This window comes from Zingiber officinale, chromosome 4B (genome assembly GCF_018446385.1).
Source record: "Zingiber officinale cultivar Zhangliang chromosome 4B, Zo_v1.1, whole genome shotgun sequence".
Lineage (NCBI taxonomy): Eukaryota > Viridiplantae > Streptophyta > Magnoliopsida > Zingiberales > Zingiberaceae > Zingiber > Zingiber officinale.
In genome coordinates, this window is record NC_055993.1 from 118,649,542 (window position 1) to 118,672,540 (window position 22,999).

Genomic DNA, 22,999 nt, shown 5'->3' on the forward strand with positions numbered 1-22,999 from the left:
GTATTAGCCCTCCCTTAAATATATAGCAGTTTAAAGAAAAAAACCCCTTAAATATATAGCAGTTTAAAGAAAAAAACATTTAAAGAAAAACATAGCATTTTCTCACTAAGTATTAGCTCTCCCTTAATTTATCACTCCCTTTAACTTTTGATCATTCTCTCCCCCTTTGCCATATATCAAAAATAATTTAGGGAGGAAAGGTACATTTAGTTTTTCAAATACTTTGAAATATACTTTTTCCTTTAAAAAAAAATAAATTCCAAGTGGGGGGTTTAACATTGCTATAAACGGTGAAAAACCTTTTGAAAAATACTTAAATTTTAGAAGGATAAAAACATAGTTTTTGAAACTTAATTTTTCAAAAATTTATAGCTTTTACCTTAGCCTTTTTCTTTTAATCTAGACTTTAGCCTTTTCTTTTAATCAAAACTTTATCAAATACTTAACTTTATCAAAAGCTAGTTAAGTACTTAGCTTTTTGAAAAGAATTAAAAGAAAACTTAGTTAAGTACATAAACATTTATTTATCAGATAAAAATATTTGAACTTGCTTTTCAAAAAAATATTTATCAAAAAAATATTTAAGATTGTTTTTCAAAAAATAGTTAAACTTTATTTTCAAAAAACTTTAATTTTCTGTTTGAAAAATACTTTAAAAGTATTTTGAACTTTTTAAAGAACTATACTTTGAAATTTGAATTTAAATATTGATATGATTTAAAATTAATCAGATTCAATTTTGATCTTCATCAGATTTGATTTGAAAGTTAATTAATAATTTACAATAGATTAAGGATTTTAGAATTAATTAAAGTTAAAATTTAAAATTAATTATACTTTTGAAAGTTAATTATGATTTGAAAATGATTAATATTTTAAAATTAATTATGATTAAAAAATAATTATAATTTAAAAAATAATTATAATTTAAAAAATAATTATGATTAGAAATTAATTATAGTGACTTAGATTAATTAAATTAAATTAAATTAAATTAAATTAAGTTAACTTAATTATGTTTAATTAATTTAGATTTGGTTAACTAATTTTTATTTTAAACCTAGGTTCATTTCACTCTTTTCTAAATTTTTTAATCAGGGAACCTTAATAGTTTTGTAAGATGGTTAATTTTAATTTTTAATTTAAATTTAAATCTAAGGATTGATTTACATTTGAGTTAGACTAAGGTTTAACAGTTAGTCAATTAAATATTTATTTCAATAATTGGCTTTCAGACTATGGCGAGACACTAGGCCTTCTTGGGTATTGGATCATCAACCACTTCTAGACAAAACCTTTTAAAGAAATTGAATATTTAATTTCTTTTCTGAAAATCCTAGGTCTAACTAGTTAAGTGTAGATCAAGGCTAAGTCCTTATCTATTCTAATCTAAGCATGAATAATACAAAGTGGTAAAGCAAGCATCAAACAAATTTATTTACTAACGGAGATGGTCTTTCTATTTGCTCCCCCTAGATCATAGACTCAATAGGGTCTATCAAGATAGTGGATTTGATTCTTGGGGATCCAATATTGACCAAGTCCAACTTGATTAATCAAGTTTGACTTGGGGACCCATGCTTGGATTATTTTTCTATTGGTACGATTAACAAGAGATAAATATGATTTAAATTTGTGTTTAGCTTTATATCCAATTCCGGATCGATTGTATACGGCTCTTTGTTTTTCAAGAATCAGATAAAGATTCTTGGAATCCAAAGTGAACCGTTCTAATTTATCCTTCAGTTCCTTGACTTGACTTTTCAGATTGAAAATTTCTTCCTCAAGTTTTTGAACTTGAGTTGAAGTTCCAGTCTAAACCGATTCTGTCAAGGAGCTTGGGATAGTCACTTTCTTAAGGGTTGTTACCTCCTTTTGAAGTGATTTGACTCGGACATTGGATTTGTCTAGTTTACGCATTAGATAATTTACTAAGTTATGTAATTCTTCTACTTGAGTAGCAACAAATAGATAACTTACAATGATATTAGGCCCTTTGGAAATGGATACGGATCCATGGCTTTTTCGAACTCTATTTTTGATTCGGCTCCAGTTCCTTACTCGGACTCAGTTTCGGCAACGTAAACTTGTTCTTCGTCGAAATCTTCCGAGGATTCAGACCACGTTGCTTTCAAGGTCATCCTTCCTCTTTACGTTTGGTTTGGACAATCCAGTTTATAGTATACCTTCTTATTATTTGTATGTAGGAATGTGAGCTTGTCCGATAGCTCACATGTATGGAGATCTTTCTCAAGACCCGTAAAAAGAAGGATAGGTTATTTGTTGATTCTCTATCTCAGACTCTACATGTAAGATTATTAACTTCATTATATTTGTTCATTTCAATCTTGGTTAGTATTTAGTAATACTGATCAAATTTGATATTATATTTTTTTTACAACAACAAATGACAGAAAAGGTGGCTCAGACATCTCAGCTATCAGTAGAGGGGGAGAGTCACAGTCTCTATCCGCTGACATTCTAAATGAGATTTATTATGATGTAGTCGGTGAAATGACAAAAAAACTCCACCCTCTACGGCATTGGCTCAAGCCAAAGTTGCATTTGATTTTTTTGAGGAATTCAGTGGGTTGTGCTAGTTCCTCTTCTTCTAGTGAGATGCAGTCTTTAAGACGTAAAAATTAAGAACTGCGCACTCAATTGAAATCAATGGATCAGAGGATGACCAATATGGATCAGTGGAGAGCTGATGAGGAGAAGAAGAGAGCCGAACGTGACAAGAGTAATGAAGTTCTGATGACCCAGATGCGAGCGATCGTGGCAAATTTCACTCAGGCATCACATGGTTTTGAGTCACAGGAGACTCAAGATCTATCAGATGATAATGATTAGCTTATTCTGAGGTATGTTCAACTACACTTTAGTTTTTTATTTATCATATATAAACCGTGGTAATATATTTATTCTTTTTAATATTATAATATGCTCATTTCTAAATATTTTATTACTATATGTTTCTGGAGTCACGTTCGGTTCTATTTACATATTAGCTCTTCATATCATTATATGCTCATTTTTGTTCAGGTATCATTTTATTACAAATAAAATTCGCTATACATATATGCAAAAATGTTTATTTATACATCAACATAATCATTTGATATTTGTCTTTTAACAAGATTTTCTTTAATATCTTGTGTTCTTGTATTATTTGGAGTACTTTCTATTACGGTATGTGTTATATAAACTTGGATTTATATATGGATATTTGTATTTGTATTTGTATTCTGCAGAATTATTTATAATTTAGTTTGTTTTAGATGATTTTAATTGTTTCTAATAGTATAAATGTTAGTTTATTTGTCCTTATATGTTTGTACGAAGAAGAATGAATGAATTGTTAGGATGTATGAATTTTATTTTTGTGTGGATGTTATAAGTATGATTGTTTGTATGTGATTATTATATGATGTATGTGCGGATTATAGTTTGTATGTGTGGATTGTATGTAATGGATTATAATGTCATTGTCTGTGATGGTTTTGGATATTTGAAAATTGTAAATAGGCCAAGCGTGAAAGCAGATTGTAGCTGTGTATTTTTTTTATATACCGACGGAAAATATATTCTATCGATAATTATCAAAAAAATTTACCGATGGAAACCAAAGCTTCCGTTGGTATTTACTGACGAAAGTTAAGTTTTCGTTTGTAAATTAAATACCGACGGAAATCACTGTTCCGTCGGTAATCTATTTAATGGCGCCTCGATTGGCTAAGATTGTTCCGGCGTCTTTACCAACGGGAACCGAATCCGTCGGTAGACTATTACTAACGGAATATATTATTTCGTCGGTAATTCCGTTTTCAACAAATCAATTTCTGACACCTGTAATTTTTTCAGTAATCTATTAATAGGCTCATATTTTGATAGAAGGCCGATGAATATTTCTATCGATAATCCAATATTTTTTTATTATGTTGATATAAAACATAACATTACAATGATTGGATGAGTCAATGGACAATCAATTGATGATAAATTTCAATTGATTAAGACAGTAATTGACAGAGTCAATTGACGAGTGGACTTATACTGAGTGGGGAAGAATAAAATGTTTTATTTTATGCTAAGTTGAATGAGCAATCAATCAATTCGTGCTATAAAGAAAAAAAATTAGTAGTAGTTGATTTGACACATTGCTATGCGGATAACTAAGCTCTACACTGAATTAGTCGACTAATTGTGGATTTCAATTAACTAAAGTATTAATTGGCAGACTACAAACGAAAATGAAAAAAAACAAATTGACTAATGAATTGAGTCGACTCAAAGGTGATGACTCACAAATAAAATATTTGTATTCAAAACCAAGTCAATTAAGTAATTGACTAATTTAGGTTAGTTAACAAGGAGAAAGTCAAAACTAATTACTAATTTGACATATTATCATTGTAATGTAATGGTAGCATGTAGCAAGGGTTATAACTTATAAAGGATCATATTGCTGTGACAGCTTTATGTTTGGAAGTTATGTTTTGCTTTACTATCTGGTCAGAGAACCATTTCTTTTTCCGATGTATTCATTCTTTAGTTTTTTTAGTAAAAAAAAAAATAATTATGCTCATTCTAAAATCTCTTATATAATCCATCCTCAAATTATATGAAAAAAATATAAATTATAGAATTAATTTATAGGTGACCGTCAAATGACTAGAAGTGAAAGATATTTTTTTCGAGAGTATATATCTGTCGAGAATTGATTCCTATTTTATTATACTAAATTTATCATTCTCTAACTAACTGAGCACCTTATGGAAAACAATATACTCATTACCTTGAAGCTATATTTATATTGTCATGATCATCATTTTACTTGCCAACTTAATAAAATCCTTGGCACAGGTAATGATTGTTACATAAATTTTTATGATTTTTTTCTACTTTAAATTTTAAGAATAAGAGAGTTAAAATGGATCATTTACTTAGAGAAGTCAAGAAACTCACCTCTCGCGTTTGAATTCGAAGCACTGGGATCACTAGGCTATTATGTATTGTGGTAGAGTTACAAATTTTATAGCCATGTGTCTCAGTAGCAAAGCTTAAGTTGGCCCAGTGTGAGGTAGGCCCAAGAAAAAGTAATAAAAAAAATTATTGATTCTGACCACGTATAATTGAGCACTATATATATATATAGTATTATATTATTTAATACTCTAGTCTAGCTCATGATTTTTTAGAGGATTTTCAAACACGAATTTGAACAATTTTGATGGGATTAAATCTCAAATTTGTTGGAGGATATACTTCTAATCTTTATTCTTCTAATTTTCAAAGCAAAAACATGAAATAGGGCAAATTGTTAGAAATAGAATACAAAAACATGAATTTGATCTCCTCATCCATCAACTTAAAACTTATATGTATGTGATATGTGTTCTAACAAAATATAAACTTTGATGATCTTTCAAAGATTAAAGAAAAATATGATGCCCTCATTGTTTTAAAAACTTTTGACAAATAGTGAGAGAGTATTTTCTGTAACAAAAATTGTGAAAGATAGATTGGGTAATCAAATAAATATTAATAATGATGGGATAAATGATAATTTTATTATATGTATAGAGAAAATTAATATTTCTATCAATCGATAACTAAACTATCATATAAATATTTTAAAATATGAACACTCAAATTAAAAGAATAATTATAAGATAATTATTTTATGATACTTTATGATTATTCGATTATACATCTTAATAAAATTTTTATTAAGAATCTAAAATTTTTACTAATTATTTTTGATGAAGTCTAAAATGAAATTATGTTAATATTATTTTTTTTCTTCTTCACACTAAAAATAATTTTAAGTTTTATTATTAATTTTCTCTAATTACTTTTTATATAAAAATATATATGGTCATGGTTCTCTTTAGTCTTACATCTTCTATAAATACATTGGGTCAACGACGTTAAAAAATATACGTTTCTTGACCTTTTGACTAAGATGAAATGTAGTATCTGTTCTTATATCTGATATAAAAAATTAAATAAATTTTTTATGAAAGAGTCGGTTATAGTAACTTGTTGTAAGATTCTCAGGCTACTAGGGTTCTGTCACTCTTATATAACATTATTATATGAGTCTGACATATTATGATGCACTCTTAACAAATCCAATTTATGAGTTTGAGGTACTAATTATTGAACATTTATTGATCTCCTCGTACAACAATTCAATTTCAAGCTTCAACAATTTTACTTCTTATGATTAATGAAATAAGCAAACACACCAACAAACGGTGCATTGACATAAGTGGTGGGCTCAGTTTGCGCCGCCTGACGTCGATCATCATCGAAGTGATCTGTTCCAGTGTTAGGCCCTCCGACAATAGCTCCAGTCAGCTCATTCAAATTCGGATTGGGATTGTCTAAGTAAGAGAAGCCGTTGCCGCATGCGATGAAAGAGGGATGCGCATTGATGGACGGGAGGGAGGCCGCCCTGTGATGAATGCGCTGAGGGAACTTGGGGCCGAAACCGACCATGTAAGACATTCCCATTGGATTGGTGCCTAAGATGTAGTCCGCCTACGCACATCGACAAACAACATTATTAATTCATTGATATTCAGAGAAATTTGATGGTAATTTAATTAATTACCTGATTTTTTGCAAATTCTACAAGCTTCCAAGCGGGGAATTTGGTGTTGCCGCAAGTGATTCTTTCCCTAGCTAGCCTGACATGTTTAGCATAGATAAGAGCGAGCAAAGAAAGTGAACCGACGACTTGACTGTTGCACCCTTCGGTCTTGAAGAGCAGACCCCCTGTGCATATATAAATTAAATAATTAAATGAATTATATATTCTCCAATTTTGAGAAATATTTTCACTCTGCCATTTAATTTTTTTCGTCGAGAAAATGATAATTAATAACACGAGAAGTTAATTATTAGTTAATTGACGAACCTGGTGTGTATTTTATGGTCCTGGTGGGGGATTCTGGTAGCACGCCGCATGCAAAGGTTTGAGCTTCTTTTTTGTACTGACCAATCTGCAATTTTAATTTGTTAAAAAAATTTGTCATAATTAAGTAAAAAAATAAAGCCGGTTTATAATTTTAAAAAGTAAATATATTTATTTTATATTTATATTCATTAATAGATATATGAAAATTAGTTAATACCTGGCTTAGGAGGACGTAAAGTCCTGCATGTTTATTGTCCCATGAAAACTCAGTGTCAATATAATAATTCTGAGTTACTTCTTCCATGAATTTGATTTTTCGAATGGCTGCATCAACATGTTTTTGGTATTTTTTGGTGTTGGTGGCTTTATTCAACCATGCTCCAGCCCAAGCTAACTCATCCTGCAACATAAATAAATATATAAATATTTTACTAGAAATAAAAGCAATTAATTAAAACTATATTAATTATAATTACTTGGTAGCCACTGAAATCACAGTAAAATGGGCAGACTGCGTGGCCAATTGCGTCGTTGTATGAGCCCTGGTATTTGTTTGCGAAATAATACGCCTGCAAAAAATTTATAAAAAAACAAATAAATTAAATTGTATGCTTATGCGTTGGAAGATGAATTAAGGGGGCGTTTGGTATTTTTGGTATTAAGAGGATATTTGATTAATAAAAATAAAATAATTACTAATTAAAAGGTAGACATGAAAATGAGTTATTGTCCAATTATAAAGATCCATTGCTTTATTTATATTTTCATTTATTTAATCTAAATATTAATAATAATAATTATTTATTTTTATTCCCATTAATTCTCCACCATTATTTTCCTAAACCAAGCCCCCTAATTAAGCTTTATAATGTATTGTTCGCGTCTGCGCGTGTTGAATTTAAATAAGCATCGACATTAGTTCTGTATGTGTAGGAGAACTAATTATATATACGTATATAATCGTAAAATATTTGAAATTATATACATTTTAATAGCGATAAAATAGTATCACAATACCGTTCATATAGCTCTATATAATTAATCACTTGTATTAATAATTTCAGGGTTAGTTTCAAATACGTACCTCCTTCGCTTTAGACAACAAGCGCCAGGAGTAGGCAGCGTCGTAGTTCTTGAAGGCGATTGAGGCAGCAGCCAGCGCGGCGGCGATCTCGCCGGCGACCTCGGAGCCCGGGTGAGTGGTGTTGACGGCGTACACGGGGCGCGGGGTGTCCATGTCCTCGGGCCGTTCCCAGCAGTTGTGGTCGCTGTTGGGGTTGCCCACCATGGCGTAGACGGTGTTGGGCAAGTTGGCCGTGGCCTTGAGCAAGAAATCTGTGTTCCATCTCAGAGTTTCCGCAGCATTAATCCACTCGCCTCCCTCGGCCATCCCGTCGCCGAACTCGATGATGCTCCACGCCAACATCGTCGCCGTGAACGCCATCGGAAAGCTGTACTTCACGTTGTCCCCCGCGTCGTAGTATCCCCCCGTTAGATCAACCTAAACAAATTAAGAAATATAATACAATACAATTGTTGTTCCTCGTAGACACAAGAATAGGCAGCAGCTAGCATGTATTGATGTATAGATATAGCTAGCTAATTGTCTTACACCACCCTCTTGGCCATCGCGTAGAGCCGAGTCCTTCCTCCATGTCAGGCGTTGGTTAGGAGGAAGCTTCCCTGATCGCTGCCCTTCGAAGAACAACAAGCTCTTGCTCAGCGCGAGCTTGTAATCGTGCTTTTGCTCCCATCCAACCGATGCCGTTGACATCAACAACAACACACCACAAACAACAACGCAAATCCTCTCCATCGACGACATTTTCTTTTCCTTTCAAGTCAATTCTTTGCCATCTTAATTAATCGATATTTTATAGACGCAGATGATCTTAATAGGATAGTGGTTAATTCGTTTTGGACACCAATCTTCAACATTCTCACTTGCCAAATAAGGTAAATCTCCTTAAGAAGTTTATATATATATAAATAAAACTATGCATGATAGGCTCTAATCAACGAGATATTGAATTGAATCGTAATATTTTATTCCACTTAATTTGGAAAGAAACCATCCTTACAATTATACATATACATGTCTAATTTTATTAATATTTGAAAAAATATAGAGGAAAGTATTTAGGGAAATGACTCTAGAAGAACTCTTTTTTGGTTGCATTGCCAAAAAAAAAATGCTATTAGCAACGGATTTAGTGAGGAATGTTTAATTTCTATCTTTATATAACGATAGATTTATTAATTATTGGACTTAAACTATCCGTTGCTACTATTAATGGGTTAACGATAAACTTCATTTGTAGGTATTGCAACTGATATTATTTCAATGGATTTAATAGGTGCTTTATTTTACGTTCATATTATGAATTGGGTTCATGTCTGTAATAATTGATCGATTAGATTCTAGACATTAAAAAAAAAAAAAAACTTAGCGGGACTTTGCCAAAAAGTCAAGTCCAGCCAATTCTTATTCTTATAAGAATATATATATACCTAAATCAAATCTTGGGGCCCCAATTGATAAATAATAATATTTTTTTAATTATTTTTTTAAACTCAGGGTTAAGCTAATAAAATTTATTATCTTTTGAGTTTAAGAGTTGGATTATAGTATTAAGCTTAAAAAATTAAAATGAATAAAATTTTAAATGCTTACGGTATATGACATTTAGATTTGGAGTATAATATTTATGGTTTAGGATTTAAAGATTTTTTTATTAAAAAAATAATCAAAATATTGAGGTGCATGGATCACTACTCGACGCCTCGAGCATCCGATATAAAATGAAATTACGTTAATATCTTATTTTCTATTCACATCGAAAATAATTCTAAGATTTATTAGTAATTTGCATAAACACATCAATAAATGATTTAGGGTTCGAGACTCAGCTGTAGCGTATTATTGGAAATTTTTCTCATTAATCAATCAGAGATCTAGAGTTCGAGACTCAGCTGCGGCGTATTATTGAGAAGATCAAGTATGATATTAAATTAATTTTTTATAAGAGGAAGTTCGTTACGGTAGATTGTTGTTGGGATCCTCGAGTGTTACCCTGCATTGCACTATTGCATGGGTCTGACACACCATTACCCAATTTATGGACGACCTTTTGGCTAAGATTAAGTGTAGTATTTGTTCTTATCAGTTTAATATCTGATATAAAGAATTAAATTAATATCTATTACCCGCACACATTCATGCAACCAGGGGCGGAGCCACGTATAGCTTTGGTGGGGCAGTTGTCCCACCTCAATTTTTTGTAAGTACTGTTGGAGTGTATACTGAAAGCCTAAGTTTTTGTAAACATTTGTTTTGAATAAAGAATCACATTTGGTCAAATTATCTACATTTATTTGTAGTTGTTCATATAATTTATATTGTAGATAACATAGTATGTGGTGTCACATGCAGAAGATGATGTTATCAGTACCTTATAAATTATAAACAGTAGCTCACGACCAAAATGGAAAGGAATAAATCATTAGAAGGTCGTAGTGTAATTAGGTATCAGTTTATCTTGACTGTATAATTACACTAGTATACTTAGAGTGTATTGAGTAGGACCATTTGAGGTTGTTTCTTTTATACTGACTTTATAAAGGAACAAAAACCTCAGTTATTATGGAAGTGTGTGCTCTTAATCCTAATATAATAACAAGCATATATATTTGATATTTATTTCTTTAATTTATCAATGGGTGAGATTTAGTTCGATGAATCAATAAGCCCGATAAGTTGGGAAATGGTATCACTTATAGTGTGTGTTGTTGATTATAGAAGGAAACTGTGTCCTAGAGATACTAGGTTGATAATGTCCCCAAGAGGAGCTCATAAGGATTGTCATGTTAAACCCTGCAGGTGGACTTAGTCCAACATGACGATAAGGTTGAGTGGTACTACTCTTGGACTTAGATATTAATTAAATGAGTTGTTAGTAACTCACTTAATTAGTGGACATTCGATATCTTAAACACAGGGAGACTAACACGCTCATAATAAGAAGGAGCCCAAAAATATAATTTGGGATTGGTGCGGTAGTTCAATAATAGTTCTCTAGTGGAATGAATTATTATTGATAAAATTAAGTTGTGTGTTCGGGGCGAACACGGGATGCTTAATTTTATCGGGAGACCAAAACCAATTCCTCCTCTCGGTCCCTATCGTAGCCTCTTATTTATAGAGTACTATACCCACCTATACCCACCTTCTATATCCACCAATTGGTGTGGCCGGCCAAGCTAGCTTGGGAACCAAGCTAGGGCCGGCCTAGGTATAAAATTGGGTGGCCGACCCTAGCTTGAACCCAAGCTAGTGGGGGCCGGCCAAATTAAATTAAAAAAGAATTTTAATTTTAATTTTTATTATGTGGAAGAAATAATTTATTAAAGAGAATTTAAATTAAAATATCTCTCTTATAAAAGATCTACAAATTATTAAAGAAAGAGATTAGATCTTTTTCCTTATTTGTAGATTGGTGAGATATTTTATTTTCTCTTTAAAATTATTCACATGTTGATAAAATTAAAATTATAGAAATTTTCTTTTATCAACCATGAAGAGATTTTTGAAGAGAAATTTTATTTTTTAAAATTTCCGGAAACAAATTAGGAAGTTTTAATTGTTGATTGAAACTTGTCCAATTTGTTCTTCATGATGTGGCCGGCCACTTGAATTCAATTGGGGAAATTTTATTTTATTTTTCTCAATTAAATCATGTCAAGAAAATTAAGAAAATTTTATTGTAATTAAATTTCCTAATTTGCCTAGGCCAAGGAATATAAAAGAAGGGGTGAGGGTGCCTTCATGAGACACAACCTCTATTATTTTCTCTCCCTCTTTTGTTCCTTGGTGTGGCCGGTCATCCTTTCCCTCTCTTCCTCTTGTGGTGGCCGAACCCCTCTATTCCCTTGGAGCTCTTGTGGTGGCCGGATACTACTTGGAGAAGAAGAAGAAGAAGGAGAGGAAGCTAGCATCTCTTGGAGCTTGGTTGGTGTTTTGATTTTCTTCCTTGGTGAAGCTTCTTTCTTTGTGGCCGAACCTAGCTAGGAGGAGAAGAAGGTGGTTGGTGGTTTCTCATCTCGGAAGATCGTTGCCCACACAACGTCCGAGGTTAGAAGAGGAATACGGTAGAAGATCAAGAGGTTTTTCTACAAGGTATAACTAGTAATTTTTCTTTCCGCATCATGCTAGTTATTTATGGAAATAATACCAAATACAAGAGGCTTACGTTCTAGAATTTCGAATATGTTTTTCGATGTTGTGTTCTTTTGTTTTTTTCTTTTCCTTGTGATTTGATTGTTCTCTTTGGTTAACCTAAAGTTATTTTAGGAAATTAAATATTAGATTTCTATAAAAGGTTTTGTCTAGTCGGTGGTGGTTACTCCCATATCCAAGAAGGCCATGTGCCTCGCCACGTCAGTACTGGGAACCAATTATGGAAATTAATATTTAATGGAATTAATAACTTAAGGAGACTTGGGTCGAACGTGTTAAGTTCCGCAGGAGATCCAAGTCAAAACCTAAAAGAACAAATAGATTAAGTTTTGGATCAAACGTGTTAAGTTCCGCAGGCGATCCAAAATTTAATTTAAAAGAACACATGGTAGCTAGGAAAAGGTTCAGACCTTTGTACAAAATTTTTGTACAGTAGAACCTATAGGTTTTCCGAGTAGCAACCAACAAGTACCCCTAAATGTGTATAAAATTATAAAAGTATTAGAGTCTTGCCTCACTAAAAAAAATAAAAGTAGGGGCAATCCTCAAAAATTAAACTTATTTTTTATAGGTCAATTCTTCTTCCCTCATATCTCTCCCTGTATTACCCCACCTGCTATCTCTCCTATATCACCCCATTGGGTATAAGGGGTCTAGCTTACGCAACGCGTATGTACGATCGCTAGTATATGTAGGATCGAGATGCGCTAGAAGGGGGGGGTGAATAGCACTTGTGGCTTTTCACGCTTTTCAGAAAACACAGAGTATCATAGCGGAAGATAGAAATAGTGTGGAAGCAAAACAATCGCTAACACTTTTCTTTTACTTGGTTCGGAGTCTGTGACGACTCCTACTCCAAGGCCCACACTCGTTGATTGCTTACTTTGGGCAATTCACTATTAATATGGAAATTACAAGTACAACAACTAAAGTACAATAATTGAAAGAATACTGACAACTAAGAAATATGAAAGTAGAGCTTTTGGTTATCGGAGTAGTGTTACAGTTTTGTCGGATCGTCTTTTGAGTAGCGCGCAGGAGAAAGATTGCGAATATGAGTTCTATTTTGCCTCCTGCTTGAGACCTCCTTTTATAGCCCACTGAAGGCACCTTCAACCTCCATGGAAGGCGCCTCTAGCAGTGATTCTTAACCCTTTCCCATCGTTGTTGATAACTTTTGCTGCCTGCGAAAGTTATCCCTTGGAAGGCGCCTTCAAGCGCATGGAAGGCACCTTCCATCTCTGGTCCAAGGCGCCTTCTGCCCTGCTTCTTGCACAGCTTAGCCAAGACACCCGAGGCGCCTCCAACAGCCCCAAAGGCGCCTCAGACACTTTTCATCCGAGTTTTTCCTTATGCAACTCTCTTCCTACAAGACATGTTAGTCTATAAACAAAGTATACCCTACAAAATAAAGTTAGCATAATAAAATATGAATAATATAAGTATTAACAATCACTGGACTGTCTGGTTCTGACTTTTGAATTTCCTTCGGAAACCCTAGGTCGAATCGACGCCTACTGTTCCCTCAACAGGGAACACGTCCTCACCTAATCCTTTCATGAGAAATAATCGATTGCCAGACTGGTCCTCTAGACCGACTGGAGTTTTGCTTAACACTCGAGACTTCAGGTCTTCATGCTGGACATCTGCTCCACGACTCGTCTAGTCTTTCACCTGATCCACGACCACCAGGATTGTCACATAGAGTCCCCGACTCTAAGTTTTCGTCCAAAGTACTCGATCCACCAACACTTTCCACCTAGGGTTACCACCCCCTAAGACCTAGGATTACCTCCCGCTAGGGTTTTTCATAACCTAGGGTTACCACCTCCTATGACGTAGGATTACCTCCCCCTAGGGTTTTCCACCTGCCTATAATTCACTAGGACTTTCCTGCAAACTCAATTACACTTGTTAGACAACAAAACATCTTAGGGTGTGTTTGGTACGCACGTTTTTCATTTTCATTTTCTAAAAAATGCAAGAAAGGATGTTGTGCTTATCTCAAGCTTCGTATATCGATACTATCCTAGCTCATTTTAGCATTCAAAACTCCAAGAAAGGTTTTCTACCTTTTCGGCATGGAGTACCTTTATCTAAAAAAATGTGTCCTAAAACACCAAAGGAGATAGAGGAGATGAATGCAGTTCCTTATGCTTCAGCTAAGGAAGCCTAATGTATGCGATGCTATGTACGAGACCGGATATCTGTTTTACCGTGGGCATGGTTAGCAGATATCAAAGTAACCTAAGACGGGGACATTAGACTGTCGTAAAGCATTTATTAAAGTATCTGAAAAAGACTAGAGATTATATGCTGGTTTACCAAGCAGATGATTTGCTTCGTATGGGTTACACAGATGCGGACTTCCAATCAGATAGGAATAATAGTAAATCAACCTCGGGGTATGTGTTTACTTTGGGAGGTGGAGTCATAGCATGAAGGAGTGTTAAGTAGAAATGCGTTTCAGACTCCACCATGGAAGCTGAGTATGTGGCAGCTTCAGAGGCAGCCAAAGAAGCTGTATGACTCAGAAACTTCTTGATGGACTTAGATGTGATTCCTGGTTTGCCCAAAGTTATCACAATTTATTGTGACAACAGTGGTGCAGTAGCAAACTCGAAGGAACCACGAGCTCATAAGGCAAGTAAACACATGAAGCACAAGTACCACCTGATACGAGACATCGTAAAACGAGGAGAGGTTGTTATCGCCAAGATTACATCAGTAGATAACCTGGCAGATCCTTTCACTAAGTCCCTTCCAGCGAGAGCTTTTGATAGGCATGTTGAGGGGATGAGAATCAGATGTATGACAACATTTATGACAGCATAGTCTTTTAGTATAAGTAGGAGATTGTTGGGATGTATACTATAAGTCTAACTTTTGTATGAACATCTGTTTTGAAATATTTTGAAATGAGAATCACTTTGGTCAAATGTTTACATTTTATATTTATATATGTCAATGCAGTTGTCTATTTAATTTATATTGTAGATAAATAGTGTGTGGTGTCACACAGAAGATCATGTTATCGGTTCCTTATAAATTATAAATAGTAGCTTACAACCAAGATGGATTGGGACAAACCATTAGAACGGTTGTAGTGTAATTTGGTATTAGTCTGTCTTGACTATAAAATTACACTAGTATACTATGTGTGTATTGAGCAGGACCATTTGAGGTTGTTCGATTTATACTGATTATATAAAAGAATAGAACCTCTATTATTATGGATGTGCATCATCTGAATCCCTGTATAATAGCAAGCACGTATATTTAGTATTTATTTCTTTAACTTATTAATGAGTGAGATTTATTCGTTAAATCAATAGACCCGATGAGTTGGGAAATAGTACTCTTTATATGGTGTGTTGTTGATTATAGAAGGAATCTGTGCCATAATTATTTAGGTTGATGATGTCCCCTTGAGGAGCTTATAAGGATTATCATGTAAACTCTACAGGTGGACTTAGTCCGGCATGATAATAAAGTTGAGTGGTACTACTCTTGAAATCAGATGTTAATTAATTGAGTTGTTAGTAACTCATTTAATTAATGGACATACGATATCTTAAACACAAAGAGATTAACGCATTCATGATAAGAAGGAGCTCATATTGTAATATGAGATTGGTGCAGTAGTTCAATAATAACCTTTTAGTGGTATGGGTTATTATTGATGGACTTGGGTTGAGTATTCAGGCCGAACACAGGAAGCTCAAGCCCATTAGGAAACCTAAACCAATTCCTCCTCTAGGTCCCTGTTGTACCCTCTATATAAAGCCTCACATCCACCCTTCCATAACTTGGTTTAGCTTAACTTGGTTTGATTTAACTTAACTTGGTTTGGTTTAACTTAACTTGGTTTAACTTGGTTTTGGTTTGGTTTAGAAAGGGAGATTTTTTTATAAACAAAATTTTGTTATTTTTTTTTTGTAACTAACGATAAGCCTATAAAAAGGAGTAGGTGGTTGCCCCTAAAACCTAATTTTTAATTTCTAATTTTCCTCAAGTCTCTTCTCCCCTTGTGGTCGGCGCCACCTTATCTTCCACCTAGGGTCGGCTCCTCCTCTCTTCACTTAGGGCCGACTCTTTTCCTCCACCTAGGGCCGGCGCCAACTCCCTTTCTTGTGGCCGGCGACACCTCTCTCCCTTGCAAGGGTCGGCACCCTTTCTCCCTTGGTAGGCGGCGGCTTGAAGAAGAGGAAGAAGAGGAACGCGAGGAAGAAGAGGAAGAAGAGAAGAAGGTGCCCCATCCTAGAGCTCCTTTTGTGGTCGACGGTTTGGAAATAAAGAAGAGAAGGAGGGTGGTGTTATCTTGGTAGATCGTCGTCCACACGACGTACAAGAAAGAGGAGAGGAATACGGCAGAAGATCAAGAGGTCTTTAACTATAAAGGAAAGGTACAACCAGTTCTTAATTCCGTTGCGCAATTAGTTTTATTTTATTTGTATCGATTTTGAATACCAACACAAGAGGCCAGCGATCGTGTACTTCGATCAAGGTGTGCTTTGATCATTCAAGAACTTGCTTAATTGATCAAATACATATTTGATCGAACATGCGGGTTGCTAGGAAAAGTTCTATTTTTATACGGGGAAATTTAAACAGAATGGAATTCCAGCGCCTTCAAGTTCTTTATTGTAAACTCAGGGCTTACATCCGTTCGGCTATGACTTTTTTTTATTTATCCGCGGCATTGGATGGAGAGCCTGGCCATGTGCCACAAGCTCACATTCTTGGAGGACGAGTTCAAGAAACTCAAGGTTTCGAGTGGTACCTCCTCCTCCCAAGGGCCATCGATCTCTGATGTCGAGAAGCTAAGGGCTAACCTGGAGAAGAGCAATAAACTTCCGGAGGTCGAGCGGAAAAAATCCACAGATCAGGAGGTGATGTTGGCTCGGCTCAACAAGTAGGTCATCACCTTCAATAAGAATATCGAGTCGGCCACAGTCAGGAAGTAGCGGGCCATTGACGATCTCGAATTGAAGAACAAGGAGGCCCGGAACCTGGCCTAGAAGATTAAAGAGGACAAAGATTTTATGGTGATCGAGCGGAACAGCCGCTCAACCGAAGAAAAGTCCCTCCGCAATCAGCTGGCCTCCAAAGATGTCGCGGTAACCGCCGCCAAGGACGAGCTAGAGGGATCCTGCGCTGTGCTGTAGATTTACTAGGACGCCGAAGGGAGTAGGTTTGAAACCATGAAGCAAGCCTACCTTCGTTCGGATGCATTCTGTGACAGATTCACCGATCGGGCCCTTCGCCTGTTTGACTTGGCGATCGAATGGACGATCGGTCAGCTTCACGAGGGGGGTCACCTGTCGACCATTGTGACGAGCAAAGTCATAAGCCGGGATAAGCTCATAGCCGCTTTGCCCAACAACATGTTAGACTACTTAGAGTGAGGTTGAGAGCTTGATCTTTGTAATCTCCCTTTTGTAAGTTTTTTCAAGTATTAATGCATGTCAGGCCATTCGGCCAAACCCCCTTTTATTTCTATTTGTTTTCTGGTCTTCTCTCGCTAGTATTGCAACCTCATAATTTTCCGATCGATAGTAGTTTGTATATGTGTTTCGCCCCCCTTTTCTATTTGGCGCCGTCTGTGGGAACGTCACTTGAAGTTGAGATGAGAAGATGGAGGATGCTGAACGACTTACTACCGTGACACTCACCCAAGAGGAACTGGAGATGCTCGTGTAAACACAGGCAGTAAAAATGATAGAGCAGTAACAACAACAAGCGTTGACCAATCGGTCAGCACTGCAACCTCGACAGCTGATGGGCGAGTTGGGCAAGAAGACCGAGTGGAGCAACTCTCCGTATGGGGGCAGAACCGATGACCGACTGACACCCAAGGGGAAGCACCGCCCGCGCCGATCCCCTTCCATCGGGCTCTATTCTAAACTCCCTCGGAGATAGTCCAAGCGCATTAGGAGCGAGGATCATCTTTTGACGAGGCGCTCGTTCGGGATGCTCGGAAAGGAAAAGCGCCCCAAGGCACCGCTTCCCCTAAACGGATCAACAGATAATTCTTAGAGATCTTATAAGATCCTCTGCCCAGATACTACACCCCGTTGGCGATCGAAACACTACACCCTATTATACGTCTTGAGAAAAGAGGGAGCACGAGGCCTATTTGGATGATTATCCACATCTCGACTTGTATTTTGAGGTGGTACTCCATTTGGCTCTTCCAGTAGCCAAAATTCTCGCCGGAGAAAAGAGGCGGGTGGGCTGTGCTGTAGTCTTCTTGGTGGGCCATTTAGAAAAATCTTGCACACAATAGATAAAAATGAAAAATGTCCCAAGACTTGGTCTTGACTTAGTAGTGTTGGAAAAGATAAAATAACGATGTTTCATGAATTTTGAGAAAAGTAATAAAATAATATTAAAATAATTAAAAAATTATGATAAATTTTATTAAATGAGATATTTTACCAATTCTAACTAATGGTGAAAATCTGAGAATGAATTTTTTAAAAAAATTTGGAGGGAAAAATGAACGAAAAAGTGACAAAAAAATGCTCGAATGGTAGTTGTACCGATTTAGATTGGCCTCGCTTTGATACCAATCGTAGGATCGAGATACACTAGAGGGGGGTGAATAGTGCTCGTGATTTTTTCACACTTTTAAGAAAACATAGAGTATCGTAGCGATAGATAGAAATAGTGTGGAAGCAAAACAATCGTTAACACTTTTCTTTTACTTGGTTCGGAGCCTGTGACGACTCCTATTCCAAGGCTCATACTCGTTGAGTGTTTGCTTTTGACAATTTACTATTAATCTGGAAATTACAAGTACAACAATTAAAGTACAATAATTGAAAGAATACTAACAACTACGAAATATCAAAATAGAGCTTTTGGTTGTCGGAGCAGCGTTACGGCTTCACCGGATTGTCTTTTGAGTAGCGTGTAGGAGAAAGATTGCGAATACGAGTTCTATTTTGCCTCCTGCTTGAGACCTTTTATAGCATGTTGAAGGCACCTTCAACATCCATGGAAGGCTCCTCCAGCAGGGATTCTTATCCCCTGTAGATCATTGTTGATAACTTATGCTGCCTGCGAAAGTTACCCCTTGGAAGGCACCTTCAAGTGTATGGAAGATACCTTCCATCTCTGGTCCAAGGCGTCTTCAGGTGCCTTCAAGGCGCCTTCTGTCCTGCTTCTTGTGTAGCTACAGCCAAGACACCCGAGGCACCTCCAACAACCCCGGAGGCAACTCGGACACTGTTCATCCGAGTTTTTCCTTGTGCAACTCTCTTCCTGTAAGGCATATTAGTTTACAAACAAAGTATACCCTGCAAAATAAAGCACAATAAAATATGAATAAGATAAGTATTTGACAGTCACCGAACTGCCCGATTCTAGCTTTTGGATTTTCTCCAGAAATCCTAGGTCGAACCGATGTCTATTGTTCCCTCAACGGGGAACACATCCTCACCTACTCCTCTCAGGAGAAATTACTTGTTATCAAATCGGTCCTCCAGACCAACTGGACTTTTTCTCAGGGCCCGAGACTTCAGGTCTTCATGTTGGACGTCTATTTCATGACCCATCTAGTTTTTCATCTAGTCCGCGACCACCAGGATTTTTATCTAGAGTCCCCAACTCTAGAATTTTGCCCAAAGCGCTCGACATGCCAAGACTTTCCACCTAGGGTTATCATCCCCTAGGACCTAGGATTACCTCCCCCTATGGTTTTCTATAACCTAGGGTTACCTCCACCTAGAGTCTTCCACCTGCCTAGAATCCACTAGGACTTTCCTGTAAGCTCAATCACACTTGTTAGATAACAAGACATCTTATCTTTTGAATCCTTTGTCATTATCAAAATACAGGTTTGATCATCTAGTGTTTTGTACACCAATAATATATTATTAATTATATTATATTATTGCCTGCAACTAAAATCTTATCAATGCCCTTGCACGTTTGATCCCAAGCTGATAGAAAAAATGCGCCTAGGCAACCTGCCTCTCTCTCACACATTATAAATATATAATGAAAGTTCTTTCTTTGTGCAAGTTCATTTCTCCCGCTACAAATCCAAGCTATAGCTCTTTCTCAACATTGTCAGGCCCTCGGGCTAAAGCCCAAGTAAGCTAACACTTAGCTCTTCCTTTGATTGTGTGTGGACTATTGTTTACCTAGATATTTTTGAATTTATCCTAAGGTCCGTGGAAAATTTACATAAGGTAGGACTGTTGATTAGTTGGATCATAAGATCGAGATGCTTGGATTATTAAAAAATGAAGAAGTTATAATAGATATTTAATTAATGATGGATCCTTATTAGATTATAAATGAAAACTATAAAAACTAATAATTGAGGATAGAAGAACAAACCAAAAGTGAAATACAATAAAATTAAAAGGTATATAAGGAAAAGAATGAGGAGCATTCAAAGTCAATAGTCACAATGTAGTTCAAAGTCAAAGTGGTCAATATCAGGGTTCAAATAAGGCTAATTCGAGCAAGAGTGACTACATCAGCTGATCAGAATGATGATGCCCGGTCGGCAGGAAATCAGTCCGAGCGGACCACTCGTCCAGTCGGATATGGCACTGGGATCAGTCATGCGAAATAATAAAGGAGAAGACTAAGGGCCTTGAGGAAGAAAAAGCAAAGGAGAACATTCAATCTGTCATTAAATGCACAGAAGCTAAGACAAAGATGCCTTCTAAAGATAATCAATATCATTAAACAGGGGAAGATGGAATGTCACTGTAAAAGGTATAAAAGTGTTAGAATGTATACTAAAACCCTAGTTTTTTGTATAAACATTTATTTTGAAATAAGAATCACATTGGTCAAATGTCTGCACTTAGTTAAATGTAGTTGTCCATTTAATTTATATTGTAGATAACATGGTGTGTGGTGTCACACAAAAGATCATGTTATCAGTTCCTTATAAATTATAAATAGTAGCTCACAACCAAGATGGATTGAGACAAACCATTGAAATGGTTGTAGTGTAATTTGGTATTAGTTTATTTTGACTATAAAATTACACTAGTACACTATGTGTGTATTGAGTAGAACCATTTAAGATTGTTCTTTTTATACTGACTACATAAAAGAACACAACCTCTATTATTATGGATGTGCGTACTCTTAATCCCGATATAATAACAATCACATATACTTAGTATTTATTTATTTAATTTATCAATGGGTGAGATTTATTCCTTAAATCAATAGGCCCGATAAGTTGAAAAATAATATTATTTATATGGTGTGCTGTTGATTATAGAAGGAAACTGTGTCCTATTTATTAGGATGATGATGTCTCCTTGAGGAGCTCATAAGGATTGTCATGTAAACCCTGCAGGTGGACTTAGTTCCGACATGACAATAAAGTTGAGTGGTACTACTCTTGGAGCTAGATATTAATTAAATGAGTTGTCAGTAACTCATTTAATTAATGAACATTTAATATCTTAAACACAGAGAGATTAATGCACTCATGATAAGAAGGAGCCCATAATGTAATATGAGATTGGTGCGGTAGTTTAATAATAACTCTTTAGTGGTATGAGTTGTTGGAGTGTATACTGAAAGCCTAAGCTTTTGTAAACATTTGTTTTGAATAAAGAATCACATTTGGTCAAATTATCTACATTTGTTTGTAGTTGTTCAATTAATTTATATTGTAGATAACATAGTATGTGGTGTCACATACAGAAGATGATGTTATCAGTACCTTATAAATTATAAACAGTGGCTCACGACCAAAATGGAAAGGAACAAACCATTAGAAGGTCGTAGTGTAATTAAGTATCAGTTTATCTTGATTGTATAATTACACTAGTACACTCAGAGTGTATTGAGTAGGACCATTTGAGGTCGTTTCTTTTATACTGACTTTATAAAGAAACAAAGACCTCAGTTATTATGGAAGTGTGTGCTCTTAATCCTAATGTAATAACAAGCACATATATTTGATATTTATTCTTTAATTTATCAATGGGTGAGATTTAGTTCGTTGAATCAATAAACCCGATAAGTTGGGAAATGGTATCACTTATAGAGTGTGTTGTTGATTATAGAAGGAAACTGTGTCCTAGAGATACTAGGTTGATAATGTCCTCAAGAGGAGCTCATAAAGATTGTCATGTTAAACCCTGCAGGTGGATTTAGTCCGACATGATAATAAGGTTGAGTGGTACTACTCTTGGATTTAGATATTAATTAAATGAGTTGTCAGTAACTCACTTAATTAGTGGACATTCGATATCTTAAACACAGGGAGACTAACACACTCATAATAAGAATGAGCCCAAAAATGTAATTTGGGATTGGTGCGGTAGTTCAATGATAGTTCTCTAGTGGAATGAATTATCATTGATAAAATTAAGTTGTGTGTTTGGGGCGAACACGGGATGCTTAATTTTATCGGGAGACCAAAACCAATTCCTCCTCTCGGTCCCTATCGTAGCCTCTTATTTATAGAGTACTATACCCACCTATACCCACCTTCTATACCCACCCAATAGGGGTCGGCCAAAGCTAGCTTGGGAACAAGCTAGGGCCGGCCTAGGTATGAATTTGGGTGGCCGGCCCTAGCTTGAACCCAAGCTAGTGGGGGCCGGCCAAATTAAATTAAAAAGGAATTTTAATTTTAATTTTTATTATGTGGAAGAAATAATTTATTAAAGAGAATTTAAATTAAAATATCTCTCTTATAAAAGATCTACAAAAGATTAAAGAAAGAGATTAGATCTCTTTCCTTATTTGTAGATTGGTGAGATATTTTATTTTCTCTTTAAAATTATTCACATGTTGATAAAATTAAAATTATATAAATTTTCTTTTATCAACCATGAAGA

The 22,999-nt window shown here is 35.3% G+C and overlaps 1 protein-coding gene and 1 pseudogene across 1 annotated transcript; one reads left to right on the forward strand and one right to left on the reverse strand.

The window, feature by feature from the left end:
- Window positions 1-6,219: 6,219 nt before the first annotated feature.
- On the reverse strand, window positions 6,220-8,744 carry LOC121978589 (endoglucanase 8-like). Its single transcript, XM_042530916.1, has 7 exons — window positions 8,541-8,744; window positions 8,013-8,429; window positions 7,405-7,497; window positions 7,146-7,328; window positions 6,929-7,013; window positions 6,623-6,786; window positions 6,220-6,549 (listed from the first exon to the last, which is right to left on the reverse strand). Exons 1-7 carry the CDS (start codon window positions 8,742-8,744, stop codon window positions 6,220-6,222), a joined length of 1,476 nt encoding a protein of 491 aa, XP_042386850.1.
- A 1,296-nt stretch (window positions 8,745-10,040) lies between these two features.
- LOC121979013 lies at window positions 10,041-10,146 on the forward strand (annotated as a pseudogene).
- Window positions 10,147-22,999: the final 12,853 nt, after the last annotated feature.

Excerpts from the sequence above, each read along its gene's own strand:
- LOC121978589 (XM_042530916.1), bottom strand. The coding sequence starts at position 8,744 with ATGGAGAGGATTTGCGTTGTTGTTTGTGGTGTGTTGTTGTTGATGTCA. Across the intron at positions 8,430-8,540 it reads GCGATGGCCAAGAGGGTGGT|GTTGATCTAACGGGGGGATA; the intron begins GTAAGACAATTA and ends TAATTTGTTTAG. Across the intron at positions 7,329-7,404 it reads GTGATTTCAGTGGCTACCAA|GATGAGTTAGCTTGGGCTGG; the intron begins GTAATTATAATT and ends TTTATGTTGCAG.